This window comes from Gastrolobium bilobum, unplaced genomic scaffold (genome assembly GCF_033153095.1).
Source record: "Gastrolobium bilobum isolate Gb01-03AN ecotype WA unplaced genomic scaffold, APGP_CSIRO_Gbil_v1 utg24721, whole genome shotgun sequence".
NCBI lineage: Eukaryota > Viridiplantae > Streptophyta > Magnoliopsida > Fabales > Fabaceae > Gastrolobium > Gastrolobium bilobum.
In genome coordinates, this window is record NW_026899863.1 from 6843 (window position 1) to 22340 (window position 15498).

The 15498-nt window shown below is 35.2% G+C and overlaps 2 protein-coding genes across 2 annotated transcripts; one reads left to right on the forward strand and one right to left on the reverse strand.

Annotated features, from left to right (window-relative positions):
• Window positions 1-2778: 2778 nt before the first annotated feature.
• LOC133293988 (vestitone reductase-like) lies at window positions 2779-4921 on the forward strand. Its single transcript, XM_061492626.1, has 4 exons — window positions 2779-2974; window positions 3176-3700; window positions 4393-4585; window positions 4686-4921. The coding sequence occupies exons 1-4, from the start codon at window positions 2851-2853 to the stop codon at window positions 4825-4827; spliced, it is 984 nt and encodes a 327-aa protein (XP_061348610.1). The 5' UTR covers window positions 2779-2850; the 3' UTR covers window positions 4828-4921.
• Window positions 4922-11416: 6495 nt separating this feature from the next.
• Window positions 11417-13693, reverse strand: LOC133293985 (uncharacterized). Its single transcript, XM_061492622.1, has 3 exons — window positions 13513-13693; window positions 12256-12381; window positions 11417-12186 (listed from the first exon to the last, which is right to left on the reverse strand). The coding sequence occupies exons 1-3, from the start codon at window positions 13691-13693 to the stop codon at window positions 11417-11419; spliced, it is 1077 nt and encodes a 358-aa protein (XP_061348606.1).
• Between the last annotated feature and the right edge of the window lie 1805 nt (window positions 13694-15498).

Below are 15498 nucleotides of genomic sequence, written 5' to 3' on the forward strand. Positions count from 1 at the left end.
TAGAGTTAAAGGCGATATTCCATTAAAATTAGAATAGACCCCTAACCTCTTTAAAAATTAATTTGTGAGAGGAAAGATATCTTACATTTATTAATAGACTTACTATTTGCCTGCAAAAGTTGACAAATTCAATCTGACTTTGCTTTCTCCATCGATTTCTTTGTCAGTTTTTCAACCAAGTAGATTAAAGAACTAATCAAGAGTATTCCAAAACCAACGCTCCTAACAAACCATTACCGTTTTCTGTACTAGGGAATGATTTGGTGGTTGAGGTGATAGTTTTTGACGATGATACTTCCCCAGAAAGCGTCTTTCAAACGAAGAGCATGATTAATGGCCTTTATATTTTTACGGTCAATTCGACTTTATCGCATTAGTCTAATAATTAATGAAATGATAATTTTTTTTAAAAAAAAAACATACTTTATGACTTGTCCACTAAATATTATAGACACGTTTCAATTAGAGATATGTAAAATAATCAAAAAATTGAACCGAACCCAATTGAACCGCCTTTAAAATAATTGGTTTTTAAAAATCAATTCATGAACCGAACCGATTTTTAAAGAACCAGTTCACGAACCGAACTGGTTTTTTAGAACCAGTTTAAGAACCGAATCATTTTGAACCGAACCGAACTGTTTTCGAACCGAACCGAACCATTTTCAAACCGAACCAAATTGATTTTTATAACTTATTTTTTAAATTTTTAATTTCTTTTCTTTTCAAAATAGGGTCGACCCGAACTGGTTCCGAACTAGTTTCAAACCGGACCGAATCGTTTCCAACCGGACCGAACCACTTCCGAACCGAACCAGTTTTGAACCGAACTAAACCACTGAACCATTTAAATCAATTCGGTTCGATTTTTCAAAAAATCTTATTCGATTCGATCTATGCACGTCCCTACGTTTAATCATTGTACAAATTTTTTTTTGGGTACACTAATCATTGTACAATTAACTAGTACATGGTGCATTTATACTTTCATGGTCATAACAAATAGAAACAACACAACAGTTAGTATAATTTAAATGAAAAAAAAAATATTAAAGAATAGTGACAGCTATTGATCCATTTTTAACATCTTGCGTGCTGCATGTGTTTTTTGTTGTTGGGTAAACTGAGTGCTACATGTTTGGACACGAAGCATGTGACTTATATGCATCGATTAATGCCATTTGGTACAATTAACAGAAGATCAGAGAGAGGACAAATTGTTGGTAGTTGACTGAAATCATGCTCTTTGTTGTGAATTTAATTTATTTCAAAATAAAATTTTCTATTAATCGTTTGATCAAAAAGATTTAAAAATATATATATGTAAACATAAACTGATATTAAACATGTTCATGTGAACTGTTTGGAAATGAGCTTACATCTGTTTTCCTTCACATGATGAAGTATCACATTGTAACAAACAATAATAGCTCTACAGAAGAGTCACCATGAATATCTCAAACAAAGGTTGAGAGAGGGGAAATGGTAAAAGGACACAAATAATAAATGCAAAATATTCCCTCAATGATGAAGACGAGGTATTTATAGATGAAAAAATATGGGCCATAATCGTTTTATTGGATGGACATCACAGTTATGTGTGAGGCTAACACACCTAGAAGTGAGAATTTCTTTATTATAAAAGAACGAGTTGGTCCATCCACTAGGATTAGCCTAGTGGTGTGGGGTATGTGTGTTAGGTGTTTGTAGTATAGTGGTGTGTGTTCAATTCTTATGTAATGCAAAAAAAAAAAGAACGAGTTGGTCCAAAACATTACGAGTTGATTAATTAAGGGTCCAAAAATAAGAGAAATTTTATCTCCTACACATAAAGTCCGCCAACAGCAATTACAAGCAGCCCCGTTTGTTTCAGCCACATAAACCAAACATTTAGGACGTGTTTGAATATGTTTTTGTTTTTTTGTTTTTAAAAACTATTTTGAGAATAAATTTTGAAAATTGATTTCGAGAGTAAAAAAATAATAAAACTTGTTTGAATATAGTTGGTTTTAAAGTTATAACAGTGTTGTAGTTATTTACAAAAATGCCATTAATGAATCCTCATATTTATAATATTGTCACCGAAAAATAATTTAAAATTAAAATAAAAATCAATTTAATTATAAAAATACCATTAATGAATCCTTGTATTTACAAAAATGCCACCACAAAAACAAGAAGAAAAAACCCACTTTTGAAAACATCTCTTATTTGTTTTGCTATTTTGATTTTTAAAACAAAAACGCAGAGGCTGATTTGAAAATAGATAACATGAAAAAACTTTTTCCAAACAACTTTTTTTGTTTTATTATTTTTAAAATTTAAAAACTATTTTGGAGAACATAAATCAAACAGATTTTTGTTTTTAATCCACTGTTTCACCCAATCATTTAACTATAATATTAAAAGGAATGTTATATTTATAAATTTTTTATTCACAAACTACACTAAGTATAACCAGTTATACTTCAATCAATCAAGAGTGTATGACCGGTCATACTCAGTGTAATTTGTAAAAAAAATTTGTAAACAGATCTTTCCCCTAATATTAATATAAGGTACGCGTGTGTGTATATATATATGAGAAAAATAAATCTTATGTTGTAGGAAAATCCTAATCTCATATCATAGATACATCAAGTGTGAGACCCAATTATTTGAAAAAATATAAAACAAAAAAAAGAGTGACACATCTTTTTATGATACGTGTATAAAAGGTTTGTTTTATCATGACCTGAGAAAAATAAACCCCTATATATATGTATATATCCATCAACATTCAAGCACAACCAACAACACTAAAACTAGAGGAAAGAAAAAAGGATATACCGCCAAAGGAAGTCTGTCCAAATGGAAGAGGGAAAATTAGGAAGAGTTTGTGTAACTGGAGGTACAGGGTTTATTGGTTCATGGATCATCAAGAGACTCCTTGAAGATGGTTACACTGTTAATACCACTGTTAGATCTGATCCAGGTAACCCTTTTGATTTTAACATTTTCTTAAAATAATAAAAATAAATTATAGTTTCCATATGTAATTGAAAACAATCACATGTTAAGTATATTTTAGTTGTTGTTGTTGTTATTATTATTATTATTATGATATGATATTCATGTTATAATCATGACTATGTAACCAAAATTGTGCAATAATATTTTTATGAATATTTAGCAGAACGCAAGAAAGATGTTAGCTACCTCACAAATCTTCCAGGTGCATCCCAAAAGCTACAGTTTTTCAACGCTGATCTTAGCAACCCAGAAAGTTTCAGTGCAGCAATTGAAGGGTGCATTGGGATATTCCACACTGCTACTCCAATTGATTTTGAAGAAAACGAACCTGAGGAAATAGTGACGAAAAGAACCATTGATGGGGCATTAGGCATTCTAAAAGCATGCCTAAACTCAAAGACAGTGAAGAGAGTTGTTTACACTTCTAGTGCCTCTGCTGTTTGCTGGCAGAGCAAAGAAGAAGAAGTGATGGATGAGAGTTATTGGAGTGATGTGAACATTCTTAGAGCTTTGAAGCCATTTGCTTGGTCATATGCAGTTTCTAAGACATTGGCTGAGAAAGCTGTTCTTGAATTTGGAGAACAACATGGGTTGGATGTTGTGACCCTAATACCTACTTTTGTTCTTGGACCCTTCATTTGTCCCAAGCTTCCTGGCTCTGTTTATTCCTCACTGTCTTTGTTGTTTGGTAAGTGCTGGATCTTTTTTACCACTAATTGTTTTTTTGAGAAATTTGAGTTTGATTTGTCATGTGTTGATCAATTATATATTGCAGCTAAGTTTTCTGTTTAGATCTTGTCATTTTGCTGGTCCTTACATATACATATCTTCATCAACATTAATTGGTTTTCAATGTTTCAATCACTGTATTTTGAAGGTAAATTAAAAACCTTATGAAAAGTGAAACTTATGGAATAAAATGTTTTTGGGGAGAATTATATTTACAAACTTTTCGTTTACAAATTACACTATGTATTCCGGGAGAACATTAGGTTACACTATATTCTCTTGTAAGTACATCAGTGATTAATACTGAGGGGTGGCATACTTGGTACGTGAGTTATGCCCAAAAAGCGAACTATTGGAGCTGAAAGGTCTTTGATTTGATTCCTAGATGAAATAATTTAGGGCCAGCGACAAAATCTTTTGTACTCTAACGACGAAAGAGATTAGTCTTATCCAAATAAACGTGGAAAAAAAATACACTGGCATAAATATTTTGATGTTAAAAATCAACTTAGACAGTGATAGTTAAACATTTTATAAGTTTGTGTTATTATCGTGACTTTATCTAATGTGGAATTCACGATAAAAAACCAAGAAATTCAAATTTAGCTTTTCCATGTAAATATTCTTAACATAAATAAATGGATGCTGCAGGTGACAAGAACCCATTGACAGCATCTCGTACCCATGTGGTGCATGTTGATGATGTAGCTAGAGCACATATATTCTTGCTTGAACATCCTAATCCAAAAGGGAGATATAATTGCTCACAAGGCGTTGTAACTGTTGAAGAAATAGCTGAAATTTTTTCTACCAAATACCCAGAATTTCAAATACCATCACTAGAGTGAGTTCTATCATGTCCTTCTCCATAGACAAAACTTTGTTAAATTTATATGATCTCTCTTTTTATTGTAACAAATATTTAATTTATTTTCTTCTTCCAGGGAGGTGAAAAAAATTAAAGGTCCCAAGCTTCCACATTTAACGTCGAAAAAACTCATGGATGCTGGATTCGAGTTCAAGTATGGCCTTGAGGAAATGTTTGATGATGGAATTCAATGCTGCAAGGAAAAGGGTTTTTTGTAATCTATTTGAACCATGACGTTAATAAGATGTATGATGGTAATAAATAATATGTTGCATGGCATTGACAACAACATATGCTGAAGTCATTGATAATAAACGCTTGTCTGTATTATCTTGGCATAGACTTTTGGAAATGGATTGATTTTCTCCTTTCAAAGCTAGAACCATCTTTTCTTTGTCACTCATAATTTCCTTATCATGAGCATATAGTTGAACATGTTTAAGGTCAAAAATAAAATTTACGTTATCAAAGAATAATTAAAATAAGGAAAAATATTTATCATTTTAAATGACACAATTTATATCCTTTCACTTCTATAAAGAGGTGGGACTCATATCTTTATTTTTTTTTGTCAACTCTTTCTCTCCTCCTTTATCTATCTCTTTCACTTTCTTAAAATTACACAACTTTACATCCTTTAAAATGACACACACTTTTTTCTTAAAATAAGCAACAAGAATATGTCAGACTTTAATGACGGGCTGAATATTATGCCACTAGATAAATATGGGCACAACTAACAAGTACGTAGATCAATTAATAAATGATTATTCCAACTTAATCAATATTTTAGAATTTGAATTCTGAGTATGCATTTAGGGCATGTTTGGTATGACGTATAAGGTTTGATAGTATAAAACTTATATTATATGTTATGACATTTTTAATTATTTGGCCTGACTATCATCAGGCCTTATTCTATACTATGCATCAAATATGCCTTTGAGATTTTACCGGGCTTGATTGAATTAGTTGGATGAACAGGTGGAGAAGTTAAAAAAATATATGAATATAATTAAAGCACATACCAAAAAAAATGACTAAGCTCATGGGTAAAAAAAGAAAGGGAGATGTATTTTTTTTCTTTAGTTTAATTTTTATGGACTCCCGGTGTAAAAAGTCTACCTAATTATGTTGTTTCTCACCTAATCGTGGAAAATTTCTTTAATACTACGCCTTTTGATAAAAAAGAAAAAAATTTATTTTGCCAATACTTTTTTGTATAATTTTTTTAAGTCCATTTTTTTTTCTTTTGGTATAAATGTACCTAAAGTAGCAGTTGTAGCAAAGATTTTCTCTAGATCACTCGCTGATATGCGTGGAGAAAACGTTGTCTGCTATAATATATTTATTGAGAGAAGTTGAATTGCTGATTTTTCTGGTCAAATCATGTCGATCGTCCAATTTTCTAGGCCTTATAATACATTTTTATCATTCTTTAGTAACTTTTACATAAGTGCCACTAAATAAATTCAACTCATTCTCTGTTTAATAAAATTTATATAAGTTTCATTCAACCAATAAAAATATATTAAAGTATATATTGCTAAGATTTTTTGTAAATGTTTCAATAGTTTCAACTAGCTAGTATATTTTGAACATTAAAACCTCTTAAGATTGACATGTTCTCTGCATGTAAATAGTGACTTTTTATTTGTGAACATTAGGTCATTGATTGATCTGTACATCGGTTTAGCGGTTAAAAGTCAACTTAAAGGATGGTAGTAAAACAATTTATCATTAGACTCGTTATTATCTTTGATTTATCTAAAGTGGAGTTAATACGGAATACCAACAAATTCAGATTTATCTCTATACTTCAAGTTCTTTAATTCCGCCGTCATTTTGGCGCCATCCACGAAATTTTAGTACGACCGTACGAGAGACCGATTCTTCTAATATATACGGTGTAAGTAGATCACGTGATCAGCAAATAGTTTTATTTAAGAATTTTTTAAAGTGAAATGACTAAAATAAGATATCATCGTTAATATTTCAATCATATCTTATTTATTTTTATAAATATTTTTATAACTCTCTCAATTTAAAAAAAAATCTATTTCTTTTACCTCCAAAACCTTCATTACATTAGTGACCATTTTGTCACTGTTCATCATATTATTTATCAAAATATTACGCGTACAGTAAAAATTTCCAGAATGCTACACGGGCTAATTCGTTACACAATGTAGCGAATTATGCCTGCTGATGTGTCACCTCCTTAATGGCCACGTAATACGTAGACAAATGGTCAGACTGCACAGTCACATGATGGACACGTGTCAAGCCACCAATATTTCGCTACACTGTGTAGCGAAATATGTGGCAACGGTAACCTGCTCCACTGCGCATGTCAGACACGTGTCAACCATGCACAAATTTACTACACAGGGTAGCGAATTATGTGCATATGTTTCTATATTTAAATTCCCCGGTCCCCCACCCCACCCCACCCTACCCTACCCTTTCCTCTCAATCTCTACCTCACTCCCTCTCTCTCTCTAAGTGGTTTCTCACTCTACAAGGTTAGCTATTTTTGTGTGTTGCTTTTGTAATATATTTGATTTATTAATTATGCTTTTATAAATGTGTTATATTCTTTTATATTGATACTTGAAACATTAGGTTAGTAAATATGTTATATTATTTAATGTTGATACTTGAAACTTTAGGTTAGTAAATGTGTTATATTATTTAATGTTGATATTTGAAACCTTAGGTTAGTAAATGTGGTAATTTTATTTCATGCATAAATGGTTAGGTATAATTTATTTTTTATTATTATTTATGCTTTAATACATTTTTAATGTTATTTAATTTTGGTTTTTGAAACTTTAGGCTAGTAAAATGTGTTAATTAATTTCACGCTTGAATGCTTAAGTCTAATTTATTTAATTTTTTATTTATGCTCTAATATTTTTTGAATATTATTTAATGTTGGTATTTGAAACATTAGGTTAATAAATGTGTTAATTTATTTTACGCATGAATGAATGGTTAGGTCTACATAATCAAATTTTTTAATTAATTTTTAAACGTTAATAATTTATAAATATTTTTTAATTTTGATATTTGAAACCTTAGGTTGGTAATTATGTGAATTTATATAAATGCATAAAAGGTTAGGTCTAATTTATTTAATTTTTTATTTATGCTCTAATATTTTTTGAATATTATTTAATGTTGGTATTTGACACCTTAGGTTAGTAAATGTGTTAATTTATTTTACGCATGAATGGTTAGGTCTAAATAATTTAGTTTTTGTTTCAATGGATTTTTACTTTAATAATTTATATGGAATTTTTTAATTTTGATCTTTGAAACCTTAGGACAGTAAATGTGTTAATTTTTTTTACGTATAAATGGTTATGTCTAAATAATATAATTTTTTAATTAATTAGTTAAACTTTAATAATGTATAAATATTTTTAATTTTGATATTTGAAACCTTAGGTTGGTAATTATGTGAATTTATTAACACATAAAACCTTAGGTTTAATTTATTTAATTTATTATTTATGCTTTAATACATTTTTGAATATTAGTTAGTGTTGATTTAGAAACGTTAGGTTAGAAATTTTTTTAATTTATTTAAAGCATAAACTTAAATTGGGTCTAACCTATTTAATTGTTTTGTATTAATTTATTTAGTTAAATTTTTATGAATTCTTTGTTTATGAATATTATTTGAGGTTAATAATTTAATTTATATAGCTCCATAATTATTTAATTTATGTAAGTCATAAAAAAATAGTTGTAATCCTTTAATTGTTATGCATTATAATATTTTAATTAATTATTTATGCACTTTAACTTTTAAATTATCGCTAGCATGATTTAATTATTCTTTTTAATAGATCTATGGAGCATGATGAAGCACCTCGTCCTGGGTCTCCACGCAGCGTGATTGACCCTGGGCCGGAAGACCGTACTCCCCTGACTTTACAGAAGAAACGTATATCCACACATGTGTGGAACACCTGTGAAGACCAGAATGTCCAAGATCGTGTGATTAATGTGCGACATGCTGCGACGCATAATCACCTTGACATTCTCGAGGTGATTCAGCCATGGCTGATGCAGGCTGGGTTCTACCATATTGCGCGCTTGCGCAACCATGAGGTTAGTAATTTTTTATTGTGTCACTACGAAAAAACCTTGGAATATGGCATTGTTCTAATAATATTTTCATTGCTGATTGACAACATATTTTTATGATTTCAGATAGACCATGCACTTGTGTCTGTGTTTGTCGAGCGATGGCGCCCAGAGACACGGACGTTTCATATGACTATGAGCGAGGTCACCATTACCCTGGAGGATGTGCATCATCTACTAGGATTTCCCACTAATGGTGAGGTTGTGTCCGGGCGCCACGGACGGCATCCATTTAGGCATATGGTTAGTGACTTCTTAGGAGTTAATCTAGTGGCTGGTAGGGATCTGTCTGGAGATTTTTTGGGTCTCCACTTCCTACGGGAGAGGTTTCAGCATTATGGAGGCCATGCTGCCACTGAGGTTGACCGTATGAGATATACTCGCGCATTAATTTTGCGCATACTAGGTGGGACCCTGTTTGTGGACACGGCCTCCAGCTTCATTCTTGCCAGATATTTATTATATCTGGACAATTTCCAGCGGTGTGGAACCTTCAGTTGGGGCTCTGCAGTTCTTGCCTTCTTATATAAGGAATTGTGCAAAGTGACTGACAGGAGACGTTTAGAAATGGGTGGTTGTGCACTCTTATTGCAATTATGGGCGAGGACTAGATTCTCGTCTATCTCTCCTCCACTACCCGAGGTGTCTGATGCGCATGCCATTTATGGAGCCAGGTTATAGCACTGTTGTATATGTTACTTATTCAAATTGCAGGTTGTTAATTTTTTAATGTTGTAGTATGGTAATACATGTGGCCAAATTGTTGCAGGTTTAACTTTTATGATGTGCGGCAAACTGTGTTTACACACATTCGCAGGTACCGCCATCGTATGGATGTTATGCGTAGACAAGATTTTCGTTGGAGACCGTACCTGGGCTTCGAAGTTAATGCACCTCTTTTGGCACCGCGCGCAGATGGATTTCTATGTGTCCACTTATTTGTTACCAGATCGTTGCTTACCAGCAGCCCGATCGAGTTCTACGGCAGTTTGGATATCAACAGCCTATTCCACACCCTCTGATTAGTTGTCTTCACCTGTTGACGATTAGCATTACTGGTAAGACAGACGTAGAATGGAGGGATCGTCATGGATTCTACATCGCTCAGTGGGAGGACAGGTATTCTATGGTACTACAGGACCTTTTGCCTCTTGCGCAGGGAGATGAGGGCCACCTATGGTTAACAATGAGTATATTAGGTGGTATCATAGAGTGACCCGTCGATGGATGACCCCCGCAGGACTGCGGTTGTGACACATGTGGTATGTTGTAATACTCCATGCTGCTTTTAACAAGTTATTTTACATTTACTAACAAGTTAATTCATGTATATCCTACACGCCGATCGTGCGGAGACGGTGGCCCAGAGGGCCGAGTATCGTTTCACTATGGATCAAGTATATCACGAGGCACTCAGGTTAGTTACAACGTGTGATGATATTACCAGATTGACAGATCCTGGCGAGCCCGCAGCCCCACCTGCGGTTCGTACTACGCAGGACGCTCCGCCTGTCCAGCGTCGTAGTCGACGTGGGCGTATCGAGGGTTTGCCGCTTCTCCATTCCATGCTTCCTGTTGCTGATACGCCTGTTGTAGTCCCTCCCATGCTCCCCGTCCCGCCGGGATGTATTATTCTCCTGGTTTTCCAACAAGTCCATCTCAGCAGTATTTGTGGCCCCCACAGTTTTCCGGTGCACAGCCTGGGTTTCATCCTGCATAATATCCACCCTGGTCGACATGTCCACCTATGGGTTTCCATCTCAGTCATATCCCATGCCTACTCAGGGCTTAGACTCATTCACAGAGTACTACAGGCCAACTACTCCACCGAAGGATCCATCACATTCACATGCTCAGCCACATGCTCATGTTCATGCGCAGACATAGGCAGAGGATTCCGACCTGGTTATGGCCACTCCGACAGCATACTCGACGAGCTTCTTGCAGTCACCATATTCTCAGCCATTCAGGGAGTTTTCAGCTCAGGATTTGGCCGAGGCTATGGGGCAGGCAGATGATGACCCCCATGTTGTTGCTGCTGGTGATGGTGTTCCTGGTCTTGATGGTGTCGTACCTGTTCATAGTGCTGATGTCGTTCCTGGTGCTAATGCTCAGGGGATTAGGAGAAACCCCCTTAGACAGACCAGGTTTACTTGTAGGGTATCATGCTCGACAGCACTGATGTGTTATTTTGTTGTGTAGGGCGTATTTACATTTTGTTGGATATTGTAAAAGGACTATGGACTCTTATTTATGGTTATTTTACGCATGCGCTGGATAGTATATGTTTTGCGCGACTTATGTATTTAGATTTTTGCTATCATTATCGTTGTTTACTTTGCTTATATTATGGGCACATTTGACATTTACTTTATAATTATGGGCGTATGCAAATGCCGGCAGACGATCGTTGATTAGTAGTACAAGACTAATTTTGACATACGTCGCGAATATGGAACACATTTTGTACAATAAAATGGAAATTATAATACTAAATATGGTAACATAGCACACATTTTGTACATATATCACTAGTTTTGCGAATATTGAAATACATAACATACGGTTGCAATTAATAAGGATAATATGTATGGTCACTGTTATGGTTGGTGTCGCGAAGGACAATGTCGTTTATTATGCCCCACCTCCCTACAATAACCTTGTTCGAGTAATGGCGCCTTCCCGTGAATCCATTTTATTGTGAATACGTGTACTTCTCGGCCTTCCCCGTTGACGTCTCATAGACACATCTGGTATAATTGTTGCCTGTGCAAATGGTGGTATGAAATCCTCGTTACCAATTGGATACCATTGAGGAGAATAAATTTCACATTGATTCTTGGCACTGTGTGCAGGGTCTATGTACTGTGTTGGATCGTGATGCGTGGATGTACATGCCGCAATGACATGGCTACACGGGAACCTGAAAGCAGTGAACTCACCACACTGACATGTACGATCAGATAACGAAATCGACCATTTTTTACCGTCGCGATGAGTCTGTACATTATACGACTCTTGCACTTCAAATCTTGTCCTTTGCGCGTCATAAGCAGTTATATAATGTGTCGCAACTTTACATTGATTGTCCACATATGCTCGCCACATGACTTTGGCGAAGCGATTACCTCTCCCAATTTCCTCACGGGCTTCCTGTCCGTGCTCCAAAAAATATGCCACCAGTCTACTGTAAGTTATACGCACAAGTGAGGTAATTGGAAGGTTTCGCGCCCCTTTTAGAACTTTATTAACACACTCTGACAGATTTGTTGTCATGTGGCCAAACCTTCTTCCTTGTTCATCGTAAGAGATACTCCACTTCTCTTTCGGGATGCGATCAATCCAAGCAGCTATTTGAGGGCTTGTTTCTTTAAATTTCTCTAAACCAACATCAAAGTCCAAGCGCGATGTTGTATATCCTACACATAGCACACCAAAAAATTATAAACGGTGGTCCATTATACGAATCAGACAAATCGAAAACATACTTAACTTCTTCAACTGCTTCTTCAACATAACATTCTTGAATTTGTGATTGAAATTACTGGCCACGTGGCGAAGGAAATACACATGGTATACCTGTGGTAGAGAACATCCTAGATCAGCATTGTTGACTGCAGAAAAGATTCCCGCATGTCGATGAGAAATTAGACAGATTTCGTGTTTTTGCGTAACATGTATTCGAATAAGTGCTAAGAACCACGACCAGTTGTCAGTATTCTCCGCAGACACGATAACGAATGCAATAGGAAGAATGTAATTGTTGTCATCAATTGCTGTAGCAATCATGAGGGTTCCACGATATTTTCAACATAGATGGGTACCATCAATCAGGATAATTCGCTTGCAATAATTGAATGCTTCACAACACTGTTTAAATGTCCAAAACACTCTTCTGAATACCTTGTGAGCTTGGTCTAGGCATCCATCAATGAAATGGTCACACAAATCCAGCTTATAGGCGGATCCTGGAGAAAAATGCAACATGTAATCCAACCACCTAGGTAGGAACGCATAGGACTCGTCCCAGTCACCGAATACTTTTAAAATAGCCTTTTGTTTGCTTTCCATGCCTTCCTATACGATATATGAAATCCAAGGCTGGTAGCTATCCTTTCTTGGATAAGCCCAATTTTGACACTGGGCTCCTCTTTTATCATTTATGTATGTGGTCAAACAATAATAGGTTAGTCAAGCAGGGACATATTATTTATAAATCTAATAGTAATAAATGTACGCACCTAAGATCAATGAACAAATGAGATTTGAGTCCAACTGCTTGTGATCTTGGGTAAAAGTCTGACTAACACATGTGTGTTCGTTGTTCCATATGCCTATAACCCATTCACTGCCACCTTTTTTTTGTATGCTCACATCCTCCATGGACAACCGGCGTTATGATTTTGACAAACCATTATCAACCTTTTCGTATCACTTTTCTCTACGACTGTTGTGCGATGATTTTCCATACAATATTGTTTAATTGCCATGTGTACATCTTGCTTGGTGTCAAAAAATTGGTCCTTATATAGCTCGTCGCCCATCTGCCAGTTAGGTATTTGTGCTCCATGCATATCATCCAATTCTTGATCTGGATATTCCTAATTAACATTCGTGAAATGGCTAATTCCAGACCAAAATGGTACATTATCATTTCCTGCATAATAACTTATCAAAAACCCCAATATTAGTGTAGTTTAATATGATATTAGATAATTTATTATATGGCATTAATGGTTACGTACCTGCAACTGGAGGGTTTTGCATTTCGACAATGCCTGGCGATGGAATTGGTTGACCAACTGCAGTAAACAGACAACAATCAAAATCACCTTCGACATCCGTATACGATGACTCGTTATGCGGAACAAGACCTTCATCAAGCTCTTCCTCGGAACTATCCGTACGCCAAGATGGATCGTACATGTCGTGGGCCGACAAGATTTCATCAAAAATTTGTTGAGTTGGTGGTGCAAGCGTGGGGACACATCCTCATCTTCCGGATTAACCACTGGCCCATGTTTATGTCGATGATGTCAGTGGATGGTGGAGAAATTTGACTGCTTGATTGTCCACCGTAGTTGACTTCTGCATACAATTCAATAAATCTTGACTCGACGTGTTCAGAAGTGCTTGCATCTACTACTAACGTTACATCTTCATCTTCGACAATTTCCACGCCAACCCATTGCACGGGGTTACCCGAGGCACATCTAGCGGTCAACCGAGCAAGAGTTTGACCATGTTGTAATCTCAACTTCTTGTATATTATCTTCTTTAGCTCGTGAAGATTGCATGTTGGGCTCATGCGAAACATTTTTGCATCACCTTTAAAAACTTGCCCGTTTGGACCATAATATTTTCTCCCATTATAATAAACAGTAGCTATTAAATCATTCCTACCCTCACTCATCCTACAAAAGTAGAAAAAAAAATCAGATTCAACAACAACACAAAAGTAGTAAAGCTTACATAAAAGGAAATTTTTCGCACTTGGTGGTTCACACCTGAAATGGAAATATTTATAGTACTTAATTTGCTATGTGGGTAGCAAATTACTGCTCATAATTCGCTATGACCCCTAGCGAATTACAGGGGAGATGACACTTGGCTCTAATGTGTCAGATACGTTACTAATTCGCTATGAGTCACAGCAAATATAGTCCCATAATTCGCTACATGGTACGACGAATTACGTGGGGTTTTGACACGTGGCCTAACTTTGACTGGACATGAATTGACTCATCTGACACATAATTCGCTATATTGTGTAGCGAATTATGTGTCCAACAGGACTGTGACACGTGTCCATCATGTTGACTATGCAGTCTGACCATTTGTCCACGTAATTCGCTACACTATGTAGCGAATTACGTGGCCATTGGGGAGGTGAGACATCAGCAGGCATAATTCGCTACATTGTGTAACGAATTAGCCCGCGTGACATTCTGAGAATTTTCACTGTACGCGTGGCATTCTGGTAAATAATATGATGAACAGTGGCAAAATGGTCACTGTTCCTCATAGGGAAATTCGGACATTAATCACGTACAACTTCAATTAAGTACAAGTCTCATCAAAATTCTGCACATTAAGTATTAAAAATACAAATGCAAATTATAATAACCCTAATTTGTTAAAGGTGAAATTGCATGGATTAATTATTTAATTATGCATATTGTTGATTAATTAAAGAAAATACTTAACTCACTGAAATGAGGAAGCCATGAAGCAGATGCAAATTTTTTGAAAATTCCACTTAAGTGATATTCTCTCACCACCAAATGACATTTCTTCCTCACCAACCGAGAGTTCTTCCATTTATGAGCCACTAAGGAGCTTAAAACACATCTTCCTTATTTCTCCATGAAATCATTTAGTGTTGGAACCAAAAGTGCATAGAAACCAAAGGAGAAAATAACCTATAAACCAAAATCTTAAGAAAACCTTTGTGTGTTGAGATTTTCCATCGTAAAAGTGGCACCCCATCCTTGAGAGAGTGACATGGAGTGGTGCATTGCTTGAGGTGAAGGTTGGAAAACACTCCACTAGGTCATTTGAAGATCATCTATAGTAATGAACTAGAATTTCATTGAGTTTTGAAACTTTGATTTCTAGGATTTCAAATGAAAATTTTGCATGGATGTTGGTGTTGAGGCGTGATTGAGGTGTGGTTTATGTTAAGGAATATGCTTAGGAAGTGATTTAATTGGTGAAAATGTGTTTAGATT